General features: G+C 39.0%; 2 protein-coding genes across 3 annotated transcripts in view; one reads left to right on the forward strand and one right to left on the reverse strand.

Moving 5' to 3' along the window:
* Window positions 1–26130, reverse strand: ASPN (asporin). The gene is made up of 8 exons (XM_019630514.1): window positions 25835–26130; window positions 18876–19165; window positions 14149–14261; window positions 8588–8801; window positions 7289–7399; window positions 3463–3556; window positions 2833–2971; window positions 1–581 (listed from the first exon to the last, which is right to left on the reverse strand). Exons 1-8 carry the CDS (start codon window positions 25879–25881, stop codon window positions 384–386), a joined length of 1206 nt encoding a protein of 401 aa, XP_019486059.1. The 5' UTR covers window positions 25882–26130; the 3' UTR covers window positions 1–383.
* The window catches only part of CENPP (centromere protein P), a 268335-nt gene that overhangs the window by 144857 nt on the left and 96404 nt on the right, over window positions 1–27074 (forward strand). The window lies entirely within an intron of this gene.

The following is a 27074-nucleotide window of genomic DNA, read 5'->3' on the forward strand; positions in this document are numbered from 1 at the left end:
TTTTGTTTTTCTAACAGCAAATGGAAGAGCACAGATTTTGTAAGTCAAGCATTCCATTTACAGTATAATTCTTTTTAAAATGCACTTGATAGCAAAGTGTTATATACTGAATGTCTTTTTTTTTGTTACTGAGAAAAAGTATTATGCAAAATCATTTGTATACAAAAGAAAACTGCAGTAGATCCTTCTCTTAATCCTGCTGTAGCAATCGTTTTGCAAAATTCTGTTGAAATTTTTTGTCCTAAAGTCAGTCACTGGACTTACCGTGTGGGAATAGATTTTTGCCTCTGTACATAATACCACCATTATTAACAGAGTTCAAGTATTCCAAATGGAACAATTTTTGCATTTTATATTAAGTGGATATTATTAATTACTACTTATTACTTTCTGAAGTTCCCAAGCTGAACACTCATTCTGCTCAAAACACAACGAAATGTTGCGGGTTGTACTTCCCAGTACTTCATCGGGTTGTGGAATAAACTTATTGCACTGTATAAAGATTTCTTCATCTTTGGCACTGTTGGGCAGAAGTCATTTACTCCCACTTTCGTAATTGAATTAGAATGAAGGAAGATTATCTGTTATAGTGGGGAAAAGAAAGGATTAAAAATACACAGTAAATGTAAAAAGAAGATATTCTGTTTATAGTTAGCATTTGTTCATAAGTTTTACGCTGATTTGAATATATTTCACTTAAAATATATGTACTCGTTTGTGCCTGTTAAATTCTTAATATAACAACGCAGGCTCGAGTGTTAGACACAGAAGTGTTCTGTGTGCAAAGTATGCGTAGGACTCAGGCCAAGGCCCAACACACATGCCTGGTCAACACACACCACTCCCCTCTGAACACAGATATAGGTGTGTGTGTGTGGCTACTGCAGTGCCACATGCACGATAATGTATTCTAAAAGGATTAGAAAGGAGCAGAAGGATGAAAATTAATGCTTCAAGAATTAGGCTTGCAATATGACTGTGAAGAATTGTTAGCTAGCATTTTCCGTGATCAAAAGAGAGAAGAGTGGAGCTACTTCTTTTGAAAGTTGCTTTATAGAAAAATATATCTTGATATCTTAAATACATGTCTGTAATACAGCATCAATATTTGAATCTTTATTTGCACCAATGGACAAAATACAATTTTATCAGCTGTATATGTCTTTTTAAATTAAATTATTACTCAGAATGGATAATATAGAAACTTCCCTTCATTCCTTTTAACATCCCTTTAAATTCCTACTTTGGTCTTTTTTGGCAACAGATTTCTGGGAAGTGAAAACAGTCTACTTAACTGACAGCATTTGGGCATACAAAAAAGTAGGAGCCTTTTGCTGACAAAGCTAGGATATTGGTTCTGGCTGTTGTTACCACTAGATTCTGCCTTCATGTCTTCATGAAATTGATCTGAGCCAGTCATGAGAGCTGTCTGCATTACTAAAACCTTTGAATTTGGTGTTGGAGCCCCCTCTGCCCTCCGTCGTGGGCATTTTGTGACAGATTCTGAGGTTCCTGTGCAGTTCCCGGCAGCTCAGTGTCAGTACAGTTTACCACAGCACACCTCACTGGGAATGAGAAACAGAGCCAGATGTGTGTCTGTTTGCTTCGTGGATGTGCATTCAGTTGTACTCTCAGGACTTGTCTTCTTGTCTCTGTGTGTTATAATTCTGTTCATTTAAAAGGAAATGCTATCATCGACACTTTGAATGCACTTGCAGCCCCGGGTTCCTCCCGGGGTTACACCTGTCTGAGCGTTGCTTGACGATCAAAAAAAAAAGGAAATGCTAGCAAGAAGCTGGGGCAGTTGTGGAGTAAAGTATACACAGGTGGGACAGCTTGAGAGAGGAAGGATTCAGGGTGCGGTCCATTTAACAATAGACCTTTAGATGTCACATTTGAAAAAGTCAAAGCAAAAGTTGTAACCGGGAGATGAACACGTGCAGATAGCATGGCCATTTTGACGGCTTCTGTCTCAAAGGAGTGCAGTTAACAAAACTGGTTTAAACTAGGAAAGAAATCTAGAAGAAGCAAGTGGCTTGAAGCCCAGCTTTGTTCTCAATGTGTCTGTGCTTCTTGAAACATGAGAACGTTGTATAGCAAGGAAAGACAAAGGTAAAATGGGATTAAGTAGGGATTCTTAATTTGAGGTCCACAGATGAGAATCAGGGAGATCTGTGAACCTCCTACAATACAGTGCAAAATATTGTCTTCATTTTTGTTCTTTGGAAGATCTAAAGCTTTGTCAGATTCTCCAATTATTCTGTGTTCCTCCCAGCAAGTCAGGAGTTGCCAGATTAGAAGGAAATGATTTCTAATAATAAAGAACAACAAATGTGTACTCTCGATGCTCCAAATACTGACTTTTGATTTTATATTCTGGCCTGAATTTTTTAAAAAGTGTACACACTTCCAATCTAGCATAACACTGGTAATACCTTGGACCTTGTCCATGTGATTGCCTTTGAGAAATGTTTCCAGAATAAAAGGATATGGGATTCTACTGGGTTTCCTCCTGACCAATCCTGCCTTTACATAGCCATTTCCACCCTAGAAACCTGAAATTAGTTGGGAAATTAGCTAGTGCCTCTGCCACCATGGCCTTGGCAGTTTCAGGAGGAGAAAAGGAAGGATGTGTTTTAGCTGACCTTTTGGTAGAAACCATTCTCCTAACCACTCTGGCGCTGCATAAAATGCCTCAGGCAGCCTGGAGGGTCATTCTGTGTGAACTGCCCTTGCGATGTGCTTGGTCTTTGCTTCAGGTACTATAGTAATGGGTTTCATAAAAACAAAGGAAAGTGCTAGTATCTATAAAACACAAGTAGGATGTTTTACCTGGAGGTATTTCAATTCCTGTAATCCTGGAGGGATTTTTTTTAGTTTATTGTTTTCCAAGTGTATTTCTCTTACGCGTGGTATGTTAGCAAGACTTCCATTTTCGATATCTGTGATTCTGTTGTTTCCTAGGCCCAGCCTAAAAGTGATATAAAATTCAGCTCTTAAGCAGATGGTGTGATAGTTAGCTGAAAACCAAGTTAGAAGTATAAACCTGTCATATATATATATATATATATATATATATATATATATATATATATATATATACACACACACACATATATATATATATATAGATCTTTGTATATATCTATATATATGATGGTATCCCATGGTTTTATTTAATAACCCATTTCAGTATATAACAGCCCTCTCCTTCACTGTCAGCAAATTCTTTAACCTGTAGTCAGCAAAAGGGACATTTGAAATGTGTCGTCTTCTGCTTCCACTCGGTGCCCTCTTCTGTTACCTAGACAGAGGAATAGCAGCTTTTCCCAGTTTCTACCTTCACACTCTCCAGTAGCAACAGCGATAATCTAGGTCCCTATGCACATTCTCCAAGAAGTTTCAGTAATGTCTTCATCATGTGGACCACCAATTCTAAGTTAGGATTTTGGAAACTTTTACCTTTGCAGATCTTTGTATCGTTTAAAATCTTCCAGTTCCACAGTTGAAATTTTATTATCATCTAAGTGAAGCTCTAACAAAGTTGATGGTAGTTCTAATGATAAGGAAAGAAACATGTATGTTAGATCAAGTAAGATCAAACCCCATTGATTATTTACTTGTTAAGCTTCACATTACAGACATAGGCAATTTTTTAGGGATCTGCTTTTTTAACTTCTTATTATAGAAAATTTCAAAAATACAAAAATAGAAGCTAGTATTATAAACCACCATGCTGTTGCCCAGCTTCAACAATCATTTCCATTTTTCCAGTCTTGTTTCTTCTACCCCATTAGTTATTGATCATTGATTTACTTATTGATTTGTTTTTATTTAAAACAAATATTAAAGTATTTAAGATTAAATTTTATACACAATGTCATTTTACCAATAAAGACTTCACTAGATGTCTCTAACTCATAAAGTCATCTTTTATTTACATAGTCATCATGTCAATATCACATCTAACAAAATTAACAACAATTCTATACTCTCATCTAATATTAATTTTCCTAACGATCTCAAATATATTGTTTTACAGTTGATTTGTTGAAGTCAGGATCCTAATAAAGTTTACATAATACATTTGGTTCTTATGTCTCTTAAAATGTGTTCTACTACATTCCCCCTCCTTTTCCTCCCTCTTCTAGTGATTTGTTTCAGATATAGAGTTGTTTGAGATTCATATTTGTGGGCTGGGCTGATGGCTTCCACAAGATAGTTTATCATGGTCTCCCCCCCTTATTTCTTATGACCTTGTAGATAGATCTGGAGACCAAATTAGACTCAGAACATCACCCTTTCACCTGATGGTCTTAGCATTCATTGATGACTGCTAGCTAGGTCTATTCCTTCATTAAGAATGGAAACATGATTTTCCTGATTTTGTCATTCCTTATGCATTTATTAGGTGAAATTCTTCTCTAAAGAATTTTCCTTCATCAATTATTTAGTTACGATGTAATACAGTTTTATACAAAAGGCAGCACAGATGCTTGATTCTTTCACGAAATGAACTGATACACTAAAATTTTTTTTAATATTACTATGAATACATGGATTTTTACTCTGATCCATTGCAGTATTCATTCTTTTAGTAGTAGTTTCTGCATAAATTAAGAAAAGCATCTCTTGATTGCTTAATCTGCCAACATCACCTGGCACATGACAGGGACCATGTGAATGTTTGCACCTCTCTTCTTTCACATGTGTGTCCTGAATCCAGGCCTCCCCAGATTAATAGAGACTGACCAGAAAATGCAGTCAGATTCATTTTATTAGTCTTATATAGGACCTGGCATTCTATGTAATACCCAGAATTAAAAACATAAGGCATTATTTGCCAACCAAAAGTTCTAGTTAGCTAGCTGGGAGAAGTGTCTTTTTTCAAATCTTACTGAACCATTTCCTTCCTAGATAAGTGGTAAAGACTGATGAAGGTAATCGAAGTATCTTTATAAATATCAATATTTTTCATGGTTGAATTTATGGTGATTCCAGAATCTACTTTGAATTTTAAAAGTAAATTAACTAGAGAGCAGGAAAATAATTCTAAACTGAGAGGGCTCTAATTTCTTGAATTCTGATTAGTCGAGTTTAATTATGTTTATGGAATGATCATATACTCACTTCAGTATGTAAAAGAAAAGGTTCTGCTTTCAAAGACCTTATGTATTAGTTGAGCAAATCCATCATACATTCAAAAGTCACTAGAAACATTTCATAGAGTGTGCCTGCCTGTTCTAGAATATGTTGCAGCAGGTCAAAGAAGAGAGAAATCTGTGTTCCCATTGAGGAGTCAGGGAAACTACTTGGGTTTGTAAAACATGAGGGGACTGTTCTGTCCCCAGGGTCTGGAGAAGGCAGATCACCAAAGAGAAAGTGTGTAGCCTTGGGAGGATAAATGATCAAAGGTATGAATTTGGGTAGAGGCTCATTAGCTGCCAACAAATATTAGCATACTTTTGTACAAATATTTCTATTCCTACCCCATCTTCAAACAGGTCTTCCCTTCATGCAATACTAAATATTATGAAGTAAAATTTTCCAAATGAATAGGAAGGAGAACATTTTTTACTTTCCTTATGTTAACTTATCAGGTCTGGTAGGACCCTTTGGGCCTAATTCGTCCTGTCACAAGGGGTAGTAATGATCAAATTATAGCAGTTACGTCGTCAGTTGTAACATTTTTCGCAAATAAGTTATAAAACAAAAAAAATGGATTTTGAATGTCATAGGGATCTTGAAGGAGTAGTTATGTAAGTTGAGACATTTGATTCCAATGTAAAATTTTAAGGATATAACATGTTCTGTTAGACTTGAGACGAATCTTGAGAAGAAGTTGAACCTTCATTTGAGATACACGTTGGAACTTAAAGAGAATTGCAGTCAGGATGTTTTGCAGTAGGAAAGACTGCTGGTGGGAATCTAGGGCAAGTAGCAACGTCGGGAGGCCTGAGCACCACCACTGGGCAGTGAGCTCTTCTCAGCACTTCCGTCTGTGCTCTCTCCCTCACTGTTAGCTTTCAGCCTACCAGGGGATGGTATGTGTTTAACTTGTTAGGTAGACTTTGTATTTTTGTTGTTCTAAGGATGAGAAGGTAAATATGTATAACATTTTAGGTTTCTTGTAGAAAAGCAGCCACCTCCTTGAAAGCTAAATTAAACTGTTTTTTTAAATTGTGTAGTTCTGAATTAAACAGATTTTTCCTGTATATAAAACAAAATCTTTCCGCTTTTACTTTAGCTGATTTTTCTCCTAAACAAAATATCGTCACTTGATTAATAATAGCAGCTCTGCTGTATCTTCTACATTATCAGTTTGTATTAGTTTTATCTTCTGGATCAGGTGGGTAATCGAGAGGAAGTTACGGTCAAGTTGCTGCTTTTACTGTGGATACTGAAAGACAGTTACGTGAAAGAAAAATACGTTGTTAACCATAAGGATTCTTTCTGATCTAGGTTGTCACCACAGCAGAGAGAGGGCACTGGGGTGTGGAAAGTGAACTCTGAGCATGGATCCTGACAAAACCAGTGCTGCCCAGGTCATCGTCAGACTGGGCGCCTGAAGTGATGCGCCTGAAACTAGCCTAGTAGAAGACTTTAGAACCATTTTGCTTTGAGGTGCCCGCTTCAGGTCACCTCATGATAAAGAGTGTGGTACTCATTCTGGTGTCAGTTACATTCTGAGGGGGCGTTGACCATGTCATGTCCTCAGCATTGTCCTCAGACCTTTCTGAGCACAGACTCATTAGTCTGCACAATCCCCACATGAAGACACAGTATGAAGCCCCTTTCCCAATACACGTGCATGCGCACCAGAGCCCCTTGTCCCAGTCTGACCTCAGAGGCCCTCCCCATCTAACCGGTGCTGACAGCGGGGTCCAGGGTTTCTGGCCTGGACACCCTCCTCTGCTCTCGTTACAGAGTTCTCACTTTAAAGGGTACTTCACAGAATGACAAGTCTAGGTGAGTAAATGTCAGGAACCAGAAGGAAAAGAAAAATTCTATTTCCTCTTAATGTTTGTTCTCATTGGAGAAAAAAAGATTTTGGTTTCATTACTGACAAAACAAAAAGCAAACAAAAAACCCCACAAACACTACATATGGCTCTTTATGTGTGCATGAAAAAACACTAACTTTTATACTACACCGACAGGATATGCTGGTTAAAGGATTCTGATTATATAGTGTGGTTTTGACAATTATACAGTTTGCAACATTACATTTAATGGTCATTTAAGGATGACAATTAAAAAAAATACTTTATCTTAAAGGAAATACAAACCTTTAGGAATTGAGGTCAGTTTTGCTTTTGCAATCCTGATATGGAACACCGTCACCCCTTCAAATGCCCCTGGCTCAATCCCATTATTGTCGAGAGGGTTTGCACTCATTTCTGTGGGGGGAATTACATAATTTAGTATACATGTCTTGTATAAGAAGGAAGCTCACTATGCAGAGGTACACATCCCAAGAAAATTCTGAGAAGTAGGAGCATTGCTCAGACTCTTTCACTCAGTATATTTGTTTCTATGCCTATTTACCCCCTTTCTGTCAGTCTCAGGAAAAGACTGCTTTATGTTACTGAGGCTGGAATATATAACGGTTTCACTTTTTTGCTTTGAATTACTAAATCAATAACTTATCACTCTCTTCCAACCATAAGCATGACCAAGGATTCATTGTAGTAATTTTACATTAGAAAAAAAGGTCATCCTTCATATAATTCAAAATGTTTACATTTGCCAGTGTGCATTTATTTCTCACCTAAACTTTAAAAATTATAAGTCAATTAGCAATTGTTACTTGGTTAACAAATATAACTGAAGAAATGCCAGTAAGTGAGGCTATTTGGTAAGTGCCAGGCACTTGGTTGAATTAAATGTGAATTAATGAATGAGAATATTAGTTAGGAATGTTGAGTGGATATTGTAGGTAAAGATGGGATGGTTATTCCATAGGTGTTAGAAGTAAAATAGGGTAGAATTTAAAATATACAACAAAAAGTTCCTTAGCTCAGTAATCTTAAGCAGATAATGAAAAGTGAGATGTAAGCCGAGTGGCGCGATGGTTAAGAGCTGGCTTGGGACGCCAGAGGGCCCCAGTTCGGATCCCACATATGAGGGCTAGTTATACTGCCCTCCAAAAAAAAAAAGAAAGAAAAGTGAGATGTACATTCCAAACAATATCTGAATTAATTTTGTATACTATATTTGAGTAGTTTGTACAATATCTTTAAAATACTACCTTTAAATTAAATAAGAATAATAGATTTTACCAATTAGGGTACAGTCAATAAACAGAAACCACACTAGGTGTTTCAGAGGGGATCCTGGAGAGTGCGTGTGTGTGTGTGTGTGTGTGTGTGTGTGTGTGTATTGTACAAAAGGCATCTTTCAGTGGTATAAATTTTGTTTAATATTTAATTGATTTATAAATGGCTTAGTTAGGTAAAGGTTCTTAGCTTTAGGAAATTAATTTGGGAAATTATCAGCCTTAAAAATTGTTAATAATGATGATAAAAATCTCTACCTCTGCATATACTCACAATTTCTTAATGTCCCGTTCATTTGCAAAAACTTACCCAGAACATGTAAAGCATTCATTCCTTTGAATGTCTCCTTTTGTATTTTCTTAACTTTGTTATCATGAATTCTGAGTTCTGCTAATGATTTGGGAAGATTAAGTGGTATTTCATTTAGTTGATTGTGGGACAAATACAGCCTTCTCAACTTCTTTGTGGTTAGAAAGGCTTTTGGGTGAATCTTTGTTAGCTTGTTGTTGTTCAGGACCAAAGCCTAGACAGAGCATAAAAAGTTACACCATATTAGGAAGCAGATTTGATTTACAAGTATTCTACAGTAATTAGTCACTCATGGGAATCAGTGCAAATTATGCCAGTTTGTATACTTGATTAGCTATGTAAATAATTTCTCACCCCAATCTAAACTGAAAAAAAATATTTACTACTGAGTTGGAGCAGTGTGCAAAGCTTTAATGGTTGCTTTTGTGCCTTTGGTTTATCTTTGAGTAGGTGATGTGTTCACAAAGTTGAGCTTCCCTCCTGTTTCCCTTTCCCTTGATGAGAGTGATTGATGGTATCATCTTCATCCTATCTTAAAATCTTTTTACTCTGCAAAATTAACTTTCGTGCACAAAAAAATATACTTTGCATGATTTTATCTGCTTTTAAACCTTCACTTCTTTCATGTCTCCTAATGTTTACCATTTTCCCTACAATGTGCCCTGAGCCATATTTCAGACAGTGGTGAGTCCTGAGGAATACCTGCACCCTTTCTCGGTTCTGTGGATATTTCTCAGTGTGACGTGGCAGCACCTTTTAGAGGAAACAACCACTCCACCGTAAGAGAGGTTGTAATAGCTTCTGCATTCTCCATGCCAAGCCCCTTGTGCCATGTTGAGGGTTCTGATGGCTGCTGTCTCTGTCCGCTGGGATGTGGGAACTTCAGAACCCAAACTGGGCAGGTACTTGACAACTGGATCTTGTCACCCTAGTAATTATTTTCACTGCAAATTGGACATGGCTTAGCCCTTGTTTTACTGCCAGATTTTGCAGAAAGTATTTTCGATGTTTCCCAGGGGTGATGGCAGATGGCTCCACAATCCTTAGGACTTTCTAACCCTCTCTTCTAATCTGGTCCTCTCGTTCTTTCAGGGAGCAGCTCTAGATTCATTCCTTTTATGAATTTTGTCCCCAGCCCCATTCTCCAACAATCTTCCCATTGTTTCCAGACTGTGTTCATAGCCTCTCTGGTGTTATTTACATTGTTGTTGCACAGAAGAAATACCAATGCTTTGACAGTTCAGCTCCCTTTATTGTGTTTAGTCGTTTCACTGTAGGTACTGTGCTTCTCCCTGTTCTTACCCTCTTTTCAGACATATCACTACTGTTAAAATTTTGACCTGAGAAAAGTTAAGCCTAGGAGAATAGATGAAAGTACATTTTGATACCAGCTGTTAACAACTGGTAAAATGTACTCCTTTCCGAATGTATAATGCCACTTAAGAGTTTGTTCTCTTTTCCTTTGGTTATACTGAAATATGGGGCTGGAGGCTGGGGTAACAACCCAGTAAACTTAACCCCATGAGGTAAATTTAGCAGAAATTATTTCTTTTCTTTATATTGTTGAGGAAAGGTTTACAGTAAAGAAAAGTGACTTGCCTCCTGTCAGGGTGGGCCCCACTGTCTTCCACACTTTGCTCTTCCAGTTGTATGTACTTCCTGTGAGCTGCCGTGTAAGGAGCCCCCACAGGAACATGTGCTTAGTGAAGTCACCATCATGCATGGTCCCCTGCCCCCTTAAAACACGCAGCTGTCAGAGCTGCATGAAAGGAAGTATAAATAATGCAAAACGGGGTAAAACAGTTTTTACACAGGGCCATCAACTACCGCCCCAGCAAGTTAGGTGAGCAGAGTGTCTGCAGTTAAACTGTACTTTTAGTGTTGGTTTTTACATAAAAATTCCAAAAGTGGTAGTGACGGAGCCCTAAACAATGTGGTTTTATGTAGACAGAGGATGAGGAAAGTATAGCCTTTCAGAAGTAGGACAAAAATTCTTCATGATGAATGTGGCTGTAATCATGGACTGGAAATGAGCTGGGAGTGTGTGTGTGTGTGTGTGTGTGTGTGTGTGTGTGTGTGTGTATGTGTATGTGTGTTAATCTCACTTGTTCCCTAATGCTGGAGTGTCCTTTGTATAAGAACTACAGTGAAGCAGCTAAAACACAATATAGAGAATTTATAGAATATCTAAAAAACATTTTGATTCCCTTTAAAGACAGGTACCTATAATTAAATAAATGTTTTTGAAATTTACAGTATGCACACAATTCAAGTATAAAGTATGTGCTTTAAAAAGTGCTTTGCATTAGTACCCTGGCCAGTCTGGAAACACTAGGCTGGTGGCAATAGTAGTTACCAGTTGTATGGATTTACTCATTTAGTCTAAATGATCATTCTGAAACCCATGTTACTTTTATTCCCCTTTTACAGCTGAGGGAGGTCAGCTTAGAGAAGTAAGCCACTTCCCCAGCACACACATCTGGGAGAGCCAAAATTTGAGCTCAGGTTCTCCTCACTGTAGGACACTCACCCTCCAACATATGCCTTGTAGAGATTAACTAAAAGAAACGTAAGGAGATTAACTAAAAGAAACTAGACAACTTCTGACACCTTTTAGATTGTACTTTCCCAGTGATTAACAGGAGTACATGTGGACCAAGTCCCTGGAATACTCCTAAAATGTAATAAATAATGATAAGACAAATTAAAACCTTTTTATGATTTCAATATTAAATATAGCATTAGTTATTCTTGTGGTTATATTGGGTTGTCGGAAAAGTCATGACGCATGCACTAGTTCATTTTTGCAAGTACTAGAGTCATTCACATCTATGTTATTGCTATGTCATTTGACAGTTGACAGTTCTAGGTTCATTCTAAAAAAAAAAATTGAGCGATTTGGTTGAGTTTTGGAGATTTTACAACAAGTTGAAGACGGAAGACCAAGCTGTGCATTTTTTCCATATTTTACTGTTTTACTTCCATAAAAGGAAGAACGCGCATTGAGCTTGTGAAAAATTGCATAAAGTTTACGGTGACGATGCTCTACAAGAACATCAGTGCCAACTATGGTTCACAAAATTCCATGCTGGTGTTTTTTATCTCAATGACACTCCTTGGTCAGGGAGGCCCACCAAGGTTGATGACGACAAAATAAAGGTATTGATCGAGTCAAACCCATGTTACACGACACGAGAAATTGCAGAAACATTGAACATCCATCATTCAAGACTTCATAACCACCTGAAGAAGCTGGGACACGTACACAAGCTCCATATTTGGGTACCGCATGAACTCAAAGAAGTTCATTTGATGGCGCATATAAACATCTGCAATATGCTCATTAAACATGAGGAAAACGATCCTTTTTTGAAGCGACTGATAATGTGATAAGAAGTGGATTGTTTACAACAATGTAGTGCGCAATCGGTCTTGGTCCCGACATGATGATTCGCCTCAAACGACATTGAAAGTAGACATTCATCAGAGGAAGGTTATGCTGTCAGCGTGGTGGGATTTTAAAGGTGTTGTGTTTTTTGAGCTCCTACCAAGGAACCAAACAATCAATTTGAATGTGTACTGTCAACAGTGGGACAGTTTGAACGAATCCATCATCCAGAAATGTCCAGAGCTTGTTAATTGTAAAGGAGTTGTGTTCGCAACAACGTGAGACCACACACAAGTTTGATCACCCGTCAAAAATTATTGGAGCTTGGATGGGATGTGTTGCCACACCCACCATACTCGCCTGCGCCGTCAGACTTTCACTTGTTTCGCTCTTTTCAAAACTCCTTGCATGGTGTAATGTTCAATTCAGATGAGGCTGTAAATCAGCACTTTGTTCCATTTTTCGCAAATAAAGACAAGTCCTTCTATGAACGAGGAATTATGAAGTTCACTGAAAGATGGCAAAAGGTTATCGAAGAAAACAGGCAATATATCATTGATTAATCTTTGTTCTTTATATAAATGACCTTTGAAAAACAGACAAAATACATCATGACTGTTTCGACAACCCAGTAGTTGAATATAAGTTGAAGAAGTGGTAGAAGCACTCATAAGCTGTATTTCCTACTTGTGAGGATAGAAGAATGGCCTTGCCGTTTGTTGGGAGCCGGCCACACCTCAGTGTTTGACAAGGTCGCATTGAGCCGTTCTCCAAAAGTTTCTGTGGTCTGAAGTGAGTACGTGGCCTGGATGGATCCTTGATGGAATCCACCATTATTTCTGACTATCTTAATATTTAAGTGAGGCCTCTGTTAGAAGGTAAATACATGTGTTTCCCGCTGCTGCATCTCTATGTGTATATAGATACACAGGTATGTAATATAGAGATGGAACTATAGCAGGATGGAGCCCAGCCAAATCCCAGCTGTTTGCACTGCACATTCAAAAGGGAAGGAAGCAGTCAAGGCCCCATGCGTCCGGCTGCCCAGACAGAGATTGGCTTTGTAGGGAGGCTGACTTGGCTCCTTCCAGGCATGCTTGACATGAGGAGTGAGCAGGAGAGCCGGGTAAGGAGCATCCCTCGTGGTCCCAGAACATGATCAATCATTCTGCTTGTCCTTGCTCATCCAGCTGACTGATAGGCGCTGGTTTGCATATTGGGCCTCATTGGTCCCCTTTCCCTGCCTGCTGACCTGAAGGTAATGGGCAGGCAGGGTGGCCTCACGTCTCAGAAGCAAGATAATAACAGGCTACATGCATGGCAGCAAGAGACGTGTGGCCATGGTGTATCTCCCTTCTCTTGGGGCTGTAGCTCCACTGACATGACAGCTTTTACACTTGTTCTCTGCAGCACAGCATGAGAATGTGGGAGCAGGCCTGAAGGGCCGCACTGACTTCCCACCATAGCCTAATGCAGAAGAGAGGCTGTCCCACCCTATCATGCTGAGGGCAAGAGATGACACCCTGTGCCCATGACAGGCTGGAATCAGGCCATCCCTCAAACTTAATTCCAAATGAAATTAGAAATTTTACTTGCTAAAATTTAGCAGCTCAAAATATTAAAAGGAGAAATAAGAATCTTTTAAATTTTAGAAAATTAAAATATTTATATAGTAAGGAAAAATTCCTTTTCACCTTTAAAGATCTAGAGAAAAAGCCATACAAGTGTATGTTAGTCAATTAGATACATTTGTGGTGCCTTAAAATAATTTAGTGGGTTTGGGGACATATTTTCTTAAACTGTATGCTAATGAGTAGGAACTCATTAATAAGTAAATAATCATAGTCTTAGTCAATATTTTAGTGTGTAGTGACTGTGGTTACCTAAGTAGATCATAAGCTCATTTAAGGACCGTTTACTTAATTCTTAGCCCACCACTTTTCACCTGGCTGTTTTTCAGTAAACATCAGTTGCATTAAATTATTAAGTGACTTGATGTATAATTTTTCATAACTAGAACACTGTTGAGTAAGAGGTATTTTGTCATTCAGACACACACACACACACACACACACACACAAGTAAGACTTGTTTACATAAACACAATATGAGTGATCATTTTAGCAGTGATATTTTCACTTAAATATTTGAAAATATGAGCATAGATTCTTACATAAAGTGAAGTGAGTCCTTTAAAATCATTTTCTTTGATTTCCTTAATTTTATTGTTTTGAAGGTCAACCATTCGAGTATCAAATGGAATGTTGCTTGGGATGGAGGACAGACCTGAGAAATAAACAAACATGTTATATACAGTTGTATGCTGAAGATGAGATTGCTAATGTGTTAGAAATGTGCATTTGTTAAAACCCATGGTTACCATTAAGTAACAGATGACTTACCATGTAACGGATGACAAAAACATTGTTGTTTGGGAGCCTAAAGACCTTTTCAAGTAACATTTGTTTTTACAAGGTGTCTAGCTGGGTCTAGCTAAACAAGTAACTTGTTTGTTTTTACAAGGTGTCTAGCTGGGTCTAGCTGTCATTGCTTGTCTGCTGCAAGGTGACATGGAATGGAGGTCAATTGCAGCATGACAATATGACTGCAAGGAAGTGACCGACAGCTGAGGCATGGCTTCTTTGATGCACTTTTGGCCCAGGAGTATTAAAGCTCTTTGCAAATTTTCAGGCTGCCATAGTGCTAAATTGGAGCCTGTGAGTTTTGATCAGTTTAAGAAGCCTCAATCTGTAGGAAGTTGTGCTTAGAAAATATGAATTAGGTTATTTTCATATACATTATAAAAAATGTACTGTCCATTTTCTTTAATGATGAGCCTCTCTAATTAGTCATAAATTATTTGATTTTCAAAACCGTGCTCATCCATAATTTATTGTTCACTTCTGGGTGTGTGGTATACCTTCCTGAATTCATCATCCCCCACCCATATGCTCTAGTATGAAGTTACCTGGGCCTCCTATTAGTCCCCATTCCTCTTTACAGGTGCAAGAACAGCTTCCTTTTCTGTCATCTCGGGTTAAGGTACAACTGCATCTTCTTCTTTATGTGGGTACTCAATAAATGTTAACCAAATTATTAAAAAGATTTAAATATATTTTTTCCCTCTTGAGTTAAAAAGAAAAAAGAGCAGAAAATTACCAGGACTAGATGGTGCATTTCTTCCTTCCTTTTCTTGCTTTCCCTAGATGGCTGGACATGCCCTTACTGCTTCTTGTCAGTATTTCTTATAGCAGTTATGCTTGATGAGCACTGGACCTTGTTTTCCCCAATATTTTATTGTTGAAATGTTCTAACTTACAGAAAAGCTGCAAGAATTTGACAGTGGAAACCCATATTCTTTTTCTGCTATCAACTTTATTATACTTACTGTATATTATAATAAGTATAATACTATATTTTATTTACTGTCCATCCATCAGTTCACCTTTTTTTAAAATGCATTTTAAAGTGAGTTTCAGATATTGGCGCACTTTTGGTGGAGCCATCCTTACTCCTGAAGGTAGTATTATATTTGATAGCCCCAGTTGAAGAATTCAGTATCTAAATATTATGAATAGCAATATTTAACTCCACAGCCTTCCTGCCATACTTTAAAACTGACAACTCTTTTAAGAAGTTTGACCATACATAGGAAGAGGAAAAGTGGGGAGTAACTTGATATGCTAGCAAGGTAGCAGCTTTGTTTAGAAAGTGACATGGAAGGTCTTGTAGGAAGCTGGGAGCCCTGCAGAAAGGGCCTGGTAACATACAAGGTGTGATGAAACAATACGGGGAATGTTTAAATTAAAAAAATAAATTTATTACAGTAAAAGACACATTGCCATTAATTCCCCTCGAAATACTCCCCCTCGCTTCGAACACACTTATCCCATCATTCTCGCCACTTTCTGAAGCAGTTCTGGAAGTCCTCTTTCATGAGTGTCTTTAGTTGCTTTGTCATGGCTGCCTTGATGTCCTGAATCATTTTGACTTTGGGGAAGAGCCAGAAGTCACACTGTGCCAGATCCGGTGAATGAGGTGGATGAGAACACACTGTAATGTTATGTTTTTTTGGACAGAAATTGCCGTATACCAGAAGTGATGTGTGGCACGGAGCGTTGTCATGATGGAGGATGATTTAGGGCACACTTTAAAACACACCTTCTCTCAACTGTAGCTCACACCTGACTGACTGCACTGAACAAGTTGAAACTTGTCACACACTGTTACTAAGGCTCAGTGCGCCACTTCCCCTGTTGAAGATCCCTGCCTTTCTGTTGGATGGTGCTCAGCAGCAGCATTCACTGTATTTTGTGATCATAACGGAAAGGCTCCGTGTCACACATGGCCTCTGGTATATGGCAATTTCTGTCAAATAAAAACATTACTGTGTGTCCTCATCCACCTTATTTACTGGATCTGGCACCGTGCAGCTCTGGCTCTTCCCCAGTCAAAAGGATTATGAAAGTTAAACGTTTTGGATCGATTTAGGACATCGAAGCAGCCATGATACTGTGACTAAAGACACTCATGAAAGAGGACTTCCAAAACTGCTTCAGAAAGTGGCAAGAACGATGGGATAAGTGTTTTCAAAGTGTTGATGAAAAACATCCAGCCTAAGAGAAAATTTATAAGAGTTTATTTGAGCCAAACTGTCGACAATTGCCGGGAAGCAAAATATCAACGGATTGAGAAAATGCTCCAAAGAATGGCAGTTTTACAGTTTATTTTATACATAAAATCAAAGGTGGAAGTTACATGAAATCCATTGGTGACAGATTAAGGGGGTGGGAGAAAGCAAAGCGGGGAAATCTCTGGGATTGGATAGAAGTAAATTGGAGAGACAGGGACTTCTTTTACACAGGTGGGTGCAGGATAGCTAACAGTTAGCGTTTTACAGCACATAGAGATGCTAATCAGGAGACAAGCATAATAATGAGGAATTTTGCAGTTTTCAGCTCTGGTTCGGAAAAGTATTAAAGATGTTCTCTTAGGTACAGAAAGACAAGAGGCCCATGGAAAAACACAGATTAACTTAATGAGGAAGCTGAAGATGTGACTTCCCACCAAGGCCCACTTAGTTAAAAATTTGTGTGTGTTTGTGTGTTCATGCCATCTTAGTTTTAGTCTCCTAAGCTTGTCAGGTTTAACCTGTGGCCCCTTTTCCAGCCACAAAAGCGAGGGGGAATAATTTTTTTTCAAAAATTTAAACATTCATTGTATTTTTTGATCACACCTCGTAGACTTTGACAGATCTTCCCCACCCTACCCTGATGAAATCTGGGAGCTCTGAGATTCATTTCCTGAGGGAGAAGGAGCCACAGGTGTCCCAACCCTTTCCATTGTCAGTGGTCATGGGGCAGATGTAGCATATGCTGCTAAGTGTGAGTGTCATTTTAAAAGTATGTGTCAGTCTGGTACAGATAGCCTTAAGTGAATATTGTTCAGTAAATTTTTTTAAAGCTAAATATTCAGGAAACACTATTTGCAACCAGCTGTCTGTTATGAGATAGTTGGTTTTTCTCCTCTTTGATGACAGTCAGGTACTGGAGCAGAGCTATGTAGTGTTTCCTCTGGAACAGGTATGAAGGCCATCACATGCCGTTGGTCTGTGCTAAAGGTGGACATTTCCTTAGTCACAATCTTACCCTGAACAGCTCAGTTTACGTCCAGCTGTGTCAAAGCTGATACATTTTTATCATGAGTTTTGTTTTACAAAGTGCCTTCACAGGCGCCAACTCTGGAAACTGATGGTAGAGTTGTTTCCTGCCTAGGTCTGTGGCTTAGAAATGACAGCACATTCTGCTATTCCCCAGCTCTAATAATGCTTTCTCACACCAGGCTCTGTCTCAGCCCCTGCCTTTCTCCTTCCTGCTGCTCTTCCCACACTCACTTTGCATGTGTTTCCAGACTAGCTTTTCTCAAATATTGCTTCATCTTAGCTCTTTTTCACAAGAATGCCAAAGGTAAAGCTTAAAACTCAATTTTTTCCTAGCCTATATATTCCATTAAGACTTTGTGATTCTAGTTCATAGTAACTTTTTATTCTGAAAAAAAAAATCATTTGTTCATCTGTCTCACTTTGTCCCTTAACAGCACAGTTTATTAAAGTCTGTAGAGTGGATTGTAACAAGCTTTGACTATTGCCACAAATGCTATAGCAGTAGGAAGCAAGTGTAAAGCTTCCAGAGGTGCCATCTGCTCCGATGCACTCTGCAGGTGGCCCTGATGGGAGGTGGGGGCCAGACCTCAGCTCCCCACCTTGAGGCAGTTTGGAGTCACCCCTTTTGGAAATAGCTGGGTACTGTAACTCTTGTGAATTTCCATCACACCCTCTCCCCGAGCAGGGTATGAATGTCCTTCTATTTGAGAATGCCTTCATTAGAAGTATTAAAAATAAAATACTCAGCAGAGACTTTAGAAAGTAATTTAGTTCAGCCACTTCATTTCTAGACAAAACTCAAAACAAATACAGCATTGTCTTAAAATGTCTAGATTAGAGATTTCACAACTCTATAACTTATTTATTGTCCTGCACAGTCAATTTATGTTGTGATTATAGAATTTTACTAGAAAGCACAGTCTCAACCTGCTGACACCCTAAGGTAAAGAAACCACAGTAACATTCATTCTCTCTGAAGGAAATTAAAACCAAGCACTTTGGTTGCAGTTTGGGAAGCAAAGGAAATGTTCTATATATTAAATTCCCATTGTTTTCCTTTGATATTTAAAATAAATTGGGATGTACTTTGAGGTTTGTTATACTTTCCAAAAATTTAAATGAAAAATCCATTTACAATCAATCAGCTGAGTTTTGAACTTTCAGTGAGGACTTTTCCTATTCTTTTAATTTTGCCAGAATGACATTATTCTCCCAAACAAGTTGACAAATGTTCTTACCTAGATCAGAACAGTGTACAACTCTCGAGTAGCACTGGCATCCAAACGGACACGTTGGAAACAGATCAAATGGGAAGAAGGGGTTAATTGACTCTCTTGTTGGAAAAAGAGAGTTATCAGGGTCAACGTCACCATCACCTTCATCTTCCATGTCCTTCAGCATCATATTCTTCAGCATCATGTATGAAGGGCGAAACAAGGGTTTGGCGGAGCATAAAGCCAAGAGCACTAGGAACACACACTCCTTCATGTTGTCTGGTGTAGGGGACCAACCTGAGACTGAGCAGACACTGAAGAACAAATTAAGATTTAAACAGATACAGTTCATGCGTCTGTACATCTCTCGGAGTTGGCAAGAGTACAGCGAAATGGCATTCTTATTCATTACCAGTGTGCAAATAAATTTATAAGAAGTTGTGGAAAACAATTGAGTATGCATTGGAAGCTTTTTAAAAAAGTTTGTTTTTTTTATCCAGTAATTATAGTTTTGGAATCTAATCTCAGGAAGTAATTTTAGTGTGTATAAAGATGTTCACCACAAAATTATATATAATAGCAAAGAATTAAAGATAATACTATGGTTAAAGTGAAATATTAAAGTAAAATGGTGTAAATTCATGAAATACTTTGTATCCACAAAATATTTGCAGAGATGTTTGAAATATGAAATTTTTTTTGAAAAAAAAAATTAAAAATTCCTACATAAGAAACACACAAAAACCCTGTCATAATCATACCTAATTGATGATAATCTATGGGTAGAAGAACCATGACACTTCTTGTGTCTCTTTTAAAAAAATTTTTTATAATGAGCAGTAAGTGCAACTTTTATAGTTAGGAAACTAGTAAATGTTTTTAAGAGCAAAAGCAGATTGCCATTCCTGTTCCCCAAACCCTCCTATTGCCTTAATATCTATGTCACTTGCTAAGTAAAACCCTCATGTCCCCATAGCATAACATCTGGAAGTTTTCTTTAACGGATCCCTCTCTCTCCAACCACCTTCCCCAGCCGCACTCTCAGAGTTGGTAATTTTTTTTCAGTGTCATTTGGACTTCTTCCTTCTAATCGGTACCATTGTCTAACACCTGATCCAAAGCCTCTGAGGTCCAGACTGTTCTTTCTTATTCATCTTTTCACTACATTCTGTTTGGCTTTTTGAGGCAATTTGTTTTCAGTTTTATTTTTTAAAGCCCACACAATTACTGGAATGTACAAGCAAGAACGCTCAAGCATAGATTTGTTGTTATCTGATGGTGGATATTCCCACAAGTGTGTTTACGTATCATGGTTTCTTAACCATGATCTGTGAAACATACATTCTTCATAATTTTCAAAAATCAAAAGCATTATGAAATCATCCAAAACAGACTCATGCCAAGCTTTCCTTTGGGGCATGCATTTGGCTACACAGATGCCCGTCGGTGAAGCTGTGTCCTGGCAGGAGGACGTCCACACTCACCCAGATGTCCCTCCGCCAGGTCGCCCAGCAGTGCTGCTGGCCTGCCGTGCCTGAGCACCAGACAGCACGTTATCTGTCAGGACCTCCAGAACCAGGGGGAGTTGGTTCCGCCTTAGGAAGATGTGGACCCCCAAATGCTTGAATTATGCCAGCTGTTTACAATTTTCCAGAACCCAGAAATGAGCTTTAACATCTCTTTTTCTGGACTTAGGAATCAGAAGTGAATTAACTTAATTAAAATATTCATTTATATGTGGTATGTCTTTTAAGCACCAGAGGAAGTTAAAAAAAAACACAAAAAAAACCCTACTGTCATCAGTTATTAACCTGACAATTAACATTATTTAATTCTTAGAAATCTAAATGGCAACATGAGCATTTTGCCCACTGGGTGGCTCGACGTCACCAGCCCAATATGTGAGGTTTTCCTGTGATAACCCACACTCAGTTGTGCTAGGAAAGAGGAGATTATAGGATATATCTGAGAACAGCCAAAGCTTTTTAAATTTTAACAGCCTTATTCTGAAATCCCATCTCAGAACTCTGCACTGCCTTATGGAAGTGTCAATTCAGAGTTTATTCTAGGTGCATCCCTTACTTTAGCCAGGAGTAATGGTTTGTGCGAAGATCTCTAGTGGCTTCTCCCAGGCCATGTGACCAAAGAGAATTAGAAGCTGAGTTAGAGCCTATGAGTATGTGTCCCAACCTGTTCTCTGCATCTTCTGATGCAGCCCATGTGGGAACACTCTACTTTTATCTCCAAGTCTAGTGGCCTTACAAGCACACTCTGTGATCTCTTCCTCTCCAGCCAGTCCACACATTATTTTCTGTACAGAAAGGAGTGCCTACACAGCTTGGGTTGGGAGAGTGGGAGCAGGAGTGGTTGTGTGGTCAGATTTGTATGGTGCGGAGAGAGACTGCTGGCAGCTCAAAGCCCAACAGCTTCTGTCAGCTGTCCTGGGGGACAAGCAGCTTAGCATTCTGTATTCCCGACACCATGGAATCCTGGCATGGGTGGCTGGTTGAGGTCGACTGGGCTTCTTTTCCAATATCACTTTGTCTCTGGCACATTATTTCTGCTACTTGGCTGCCTGCCTCACTTTGATCCATCATGTTTCTTGACCTTAGGCTTCTTCATGGTTCCTGGCTCCTTCATGCTTGGTTCTCAGCTTTGCCTTGACATACAAAACCCTCATTCCCTAGCTAATTCAGTTCTTGGTCCTTAGCTAAACCAAAGCTTATCCCTGGTACCAGTTTATTTAACATTGTTCTGCAATACAGCTGTCTTTTGGGTCCATAGCTGCCCCTAACCTTGGCAGAGGAGCTGTTGAATTAAATGTCACCTGAGATCCTGTCTCTGGCTTTTTTTGACGTTGCTGGAGTTTTTCAGTGGGCATCTGTCAGGTTCCCACTCTGTACCAGGCACTGTGTTAGGATGTGGACTCTGTGGCATAGGCACGTCCGGGCGCTCTCGATGGGACGCCCATCCCTATCCTCTCTTTGCTCAGAAACCAAAACCATAGCTCCTAATCCACTCCAATCAGGTAAGTGTGGGCTTGTTGTAAAAGTAAACAGTCAGGTGCATTAATGGAAAAACTAACCAATCATGTCCAGGTTAGTAAACAGACCTAAACTGCAGGTAGTCCCTGCTGGCTGTGCACACGCTGGCTTGGACAGCTCGGAGGGACCACCAGATGTGCGGTCCCCAGGCTCTGAAAGGAAAGTTCTTTACCATAGCTCTGTCCACTCTTTGTAACCCTCAGTTTATTCTTCAAAACCAATAGAAATGAAGACGTCCATAAAATACACATGAGAGAAAAAGGTTGAAATAGAACACACAAACCTAATAAAGAGAGATCGTGGGATTATGAATGAAGGATTATTTCCCTCTCTGGTACATATTGTTAACATTATTATGTTGCTTTCCTAATATTTTAAATATCAGCCTGCCAACAAAATTGTTTTAGCTCTGGTTCTCCCTGTACTTTGGCCTTTTTCTATGATCTCTGTAGCATTAGACAGTACAAGTAAAGTCCTCCTATATCCTGGCCCCCAAAAGCGCGGTAGCAGCGCCCACCTGGAAAGTTGTCTGGGCCACACCTTCTTGGGGCATAGCCCCATCTGCTCTAGTCCAATGGAGATGAAGAGTGTAATTAAAAGTGGTGTTCGAGTTGGCTGGTTGTTTGAGTTTCAGTATTTTCTTATAGAAACTTAGAGGTATAAGGGCTCTAGCTTCCCAATCTAGACCAGAAAAATCTATTTAATATTTAATATACCTGAAGTATAGACCCAAGAAAACCGTAGAACTTTTAAAAATGTGTATAACAAGAGGAATGTGTTAGAGAGCCAAACTGGGAAGCAGGGCATATGGACCCTCCCTGAGCCTGGCAGCCAGGGGCCACCTCCACTCCTGCCACCCCCTCCTTCCACTCCTTGCGGCAGTAGTGTGGCCCTGTGATCTGAGAGATCCTGGGAGTGGGGTGCAGGCCAGGATGAGGAGCATAGCTGGGAAGATACAAGCCAGGGCACAGATGAAGGAGAGGAGAGGGGCCAAGCTTGAGGGCCAGGGGGCATTTCTCTCCTGACCTGCCCACTCATGGGGTCAGGGGCTGCCTCAGCCAGTGTCTCTTCCTTCCTCGGCCCCTTCCACCCTCTCCTTACACTGACTGGTTATGGGAGACCCTCCCTGTCGTAGATGAGGGGACACTGTAGCCTGCTAACTGAAGCAGTGGCTCATCTGTGGTAGTCAGGAAGCTTTCCATTGCTGGTGGTGGCAGCAGCCACCTGGCATGCCTTCCTGGGCCCTCCCTTTGATGCGTGAAAGGAGACCCGTGGAAGCAGGACATGTCATCTAATTAAATTCCCTGCCGGTGTTCGAGGCTCCTCCAGAAGATTCTGGACCAGATAACATGTCCACTCTGCGTGCATGACTCCAGTGAACGGAATCAGGGAGCACGCCTCCTCAGGAGGCACCTGGTTCTACTGTTTATCTGTGGCTGATAGGAAATTCTTTATATTGAAGCCCAAAATGCCTTCTGGCTCATTTGTCTTACTAGTTCTGTCCTCTGTTAGCCATAGAAAATCTTATGTTTTTGCATTCTCATATCTTGGTTACTTGCAAAGAGAAATCAGGCAAACCTCAATTCCATGAGGAACTCATTATTTATTTTACATCCTTGATCTGAGATGACAAAGCCCTGACAAAGTAAAAGTGATCGTAGACCCCAAACCTGGCCTTATTCTACTTCAGCAATTTTACCAGTAGAAAAATATTGGAATGTCCAGGAGGGAATACTATATAGCAGTGTTTTCCCCCGATTATTCAGGAAGAATATAGAGAATATTATTTATCTTTTAAAATGATGTGAATTTTAGTTGTCTTATTTTAAATTTTGAGTTTGTTAATATGGCCCAAGCTCTTGATTACTTTTGACAGTAGATTGTGTTGTTTTTAAAACCTTTAAAAATATTTAAGTCTTGTTTGTTCTCCGGAAGACTCAGTATTTTCCCAATTTAGACCACTTTTGCCAGAGCTTACTCATGGAAAGCCTTGGAGTTTGGTTTCAAGTTTCTCTTAATCAGAATACTATTTGGAATATTATTTTGGTTCTAATGCTATTATTAATAAACCATTGCCCCTTGTACATCTGAAAAGGCTGAGGCAGCTTTCAGCCCTGCATTGTCCACCCTTCTGCACGGCTCTTCCAAGGGGGTCAGAATCCCACAGTGACTTCCAGGGACCAACCAGACTTTCCTCGGAGAGGATGGGGTGAGGCTTGCCCAGATTCTCAGAACGGGAAATGTAGCTAAGAAGTGTCTTTCGCAATTTGCATAAGCTCCTATTTTCCACTTAAATGTTCCACAAACTTGGAATGGAAAATTTGTGTAAGTAAAATGGTATTTCCTCTCAGACACTATTATTAGGAAAATAAGTCACTGTGCTTTTAAATCCCACGCTTAAAGGTCTGCTTGGAAACTTTTCCCCTTGGCTAAAATATTTCTCTCAGTTCACAAGTGCCAGTGGTAGTTTTCAGTATACAAATGTTATAGAACATAGTCTGTGTTCACAGGAGAAATCAGACTACATTCAGGTGTCATCAGGCACAGCCCTGGAAGTGAACAAGTAAGTCCAATGTCCCCACGTGCATTTGGAAACTTAGTCACAGTACCTGTTGGGCATGGAAACAGACACCTTTGTAAACTATACCGTCCTTAAAGAAATAGTAACTTGACCTTAGAAGTGTAAAGAGCACCTGAGTAGGTACTAGCTAGCAGCTTTCGTTTAACAACAGTTTTGTCCATCAGTTTTTCAGTGTGTCTGGCAACCTAGCTGCTGTCTTCAAAAGCAAGACACTCCTGCCTTTCATTTTTCTGCTGTTCCCTGTAGTGCCTTAAGACTTGTGCTTATAAAATTAATCTTTTGGTCTCAAACCTCCGGTTAGGTATTGAATTTTTTTTTTAATGAAGTATTTAGTTGTAACAGAAGACCGCACATTCTCTTATCTTCCCACTACTGCACTGTTTTAAATATTGAAAACAAAACATCAGGATGCTTTCACATGTGTGTGGGCATATGACTTATTTTTATTCCTCTTTTTTAAAACAACTCATTGATTCTTGGTGGGATTTAGGGAGAGACAGACCCCTCAGGTTTCTTTGTAATTTAATCCCACACCATGTGGCCATTATCTGTGGCTGCCACACCTCTGAATAAATTAACAAGAAAGAAGGATATATTCTATTTAGATTTTGAGGGAGTGGAATATCAAATACATTGTTTCATTTTTAAAATATAAGATTTAATAAAAAAATTATTTTGGGATGGGACAAAGGCAATCTTTGTTTTAAATTCAGACTTTATGGGTTTTGTGAAAAGAAGTTCTGAATTTTTCATATTGAATATAGAGCTAATTAAGCTATTGATGATAAATACTCTTTCTTGGAATTATTATACATTTCCATTTTAACTGTACAGCACCATTTTATATATAAGAATAAGGAAGACATTTGTCGAGGGGAAATATGAATATGTAAATATATAAAAATGACATTTGAATAATTCATATATTTAAAAATATATTAGAAAATAGCATAGTTTTACATTTTGAAAGGAATATTTACTGTTTCATTTAATGTATTTGTGATAGTCTCAAACTTCCTTATCATTAATTATTAAGGTAATGTTTCCCTAAAAGAACATACAGATATTTGTTTCAATGATTTTTAAAATCAATCATGTTTAGATTTATAGAAATGACAGATTTTCACTTAACTGTAAAAACAATGAAAATAAATTCATTATATATAAAACATAAAAAGCTAGAATAATTTTGGATTGATATGTAATTAAATGCTGATTTTTAAGAAATTACATAGGTAATCTTTACATTTCATCATATAATTTACAAGCATTTATGTGAATAATATTAATGTCCCCTTAGTATCAACTATAAAATAATTGTGCACTGGTACATGAAAAAAAAAGACATGAAAACATACCTTGTAAGAAGAGAGTAAGTCCTCTTGAAGGAAGAATTTTCCACCATGTACCACTTATCTGTAATGTAAATGTTCTCAGATACTACTTAAGAAGAAAAGGTGAGGTATTACATTTACAGAGAAAAGCACCTTTCAGCAGAGCCTGGTGTGGCTGCACCCTGGGTGACACTGGAATAAGCTGTTTCCACAGATTAGCCCATGTTAGTACTGAGAAGCGAGATTAAAACTTGTAACTGCTCATGTGTTTTCCATCATTGTTTGTATTGTAGCCAAGACTTCTAGCTAAACTCTAGACGTCTGCTGGAGATTCTGAAGAAAAAAGTGTTTAATAATGCATGGCAACTGGCCATTGAAAATGCCGTCAGTCATTCAAGAAATACCTGATTTGAAAAACTACTTTGTGAAATTCTTAAATGAATGAATACTTATAAATTACGAATTTAGAAAAATCACTCACCCTATATAGACCAACAAAAATATTTATCAATCTTAGTAAAGAGAACCAGCATTATTGAGTATCTGAGATGTATCGGAGAAAGGAGCCATGCTGTTGTTTTCTTCAGATAACTGAAGCTTTTGCATCAAGCATACTTCTCAAGATTTTCTTTAAAATAGCTTTTAGCCCTGCCACAGGTATGTCAGGGACACTGCAGACCAGGCCCTGGGTAATGCCCAGCCTCAGCCTGTGTGCCATGATACAGACAGACACACGGATCCAGGTGACACTTGCTGGGACTTCCTTTTCAAGAGAACATCAGCTGTGACCACACAGTTTTTAGGGAGGACTCGGGAGCAGATAGACACCATTCTCTGAGAAGAAAGGCATTGTTAGCATACAAGGGTATTCCCAGGTCAGCTAAGATGTCATCCTTTGAGAGAGGACATTTTCCTTGTGTGCTGAGAAAGCCTCACCAATGCTAGGTGGTGCCCCAGGGTCTTCCTGATGTGCAGACTTTGGGGCCAGCCTGTTTGCAAAGTGCATTTCCAGTCAGTTAGCAGAGTCTGTTCTCTGCTGCCATAAACAACCTGACTAGCCTTTCCTGTCTCCTAGAGAAATGGCAGCTACAGCCATAGAGAGAATCCTGTGCCTCAGATCTGCAGGGCAGCGAGGCCCTCCCTAAATCCCCTACCCTCCCTTGGACTTGTAGTTGGCCAATTTCATGCACTGGTCCCTGAGGAGCATCAGGCCTGTCCAGGTTCAGCGCCTGAGGAGTGGCAGGCCTCCTGTTGGTGAGAATGC

Source organism: Hipposideros armiger, unplaced genomic scaffold, assembly GCF_001890085.2.
Source record: "Hipposideros armiger isolate ML-2016 unplaced genomic scaffold, ASM189008v1 scaffold_919, whole genome shotgun sequence".
NCBI lineage: Eukaryota > Metazoa > Chordata > Mammalia > Chiroptera > Hipposideridae > Hipposideros > Hipposideros armiger.

Excerpts from the sequence above, each read along its gene's own strand:
- ASPN (XM_019630514.1), bottom strand. The coding sequence starts at position 25,881 with ATGGTGGAAAATTCTTCCTTCAAGAGGACTTACTCTCTTCTTACAAG. Across the intron at positions 19,166-25,834 it reads ACTTACTCTCTTCTTACAAG|TGTCTGCTCAGTCTCAGGTT; the intron begins GTATGTTTTCAT and ends TTTGTTCTTCAG. Across the intron at positions 14,262-18,875 it reads TGTACACTGTTCTGATCTAG|GTCTGTCCTCCATCCCAAGC; the intron begins GTAAGAACATTT and ends TTTATTTCTCAG.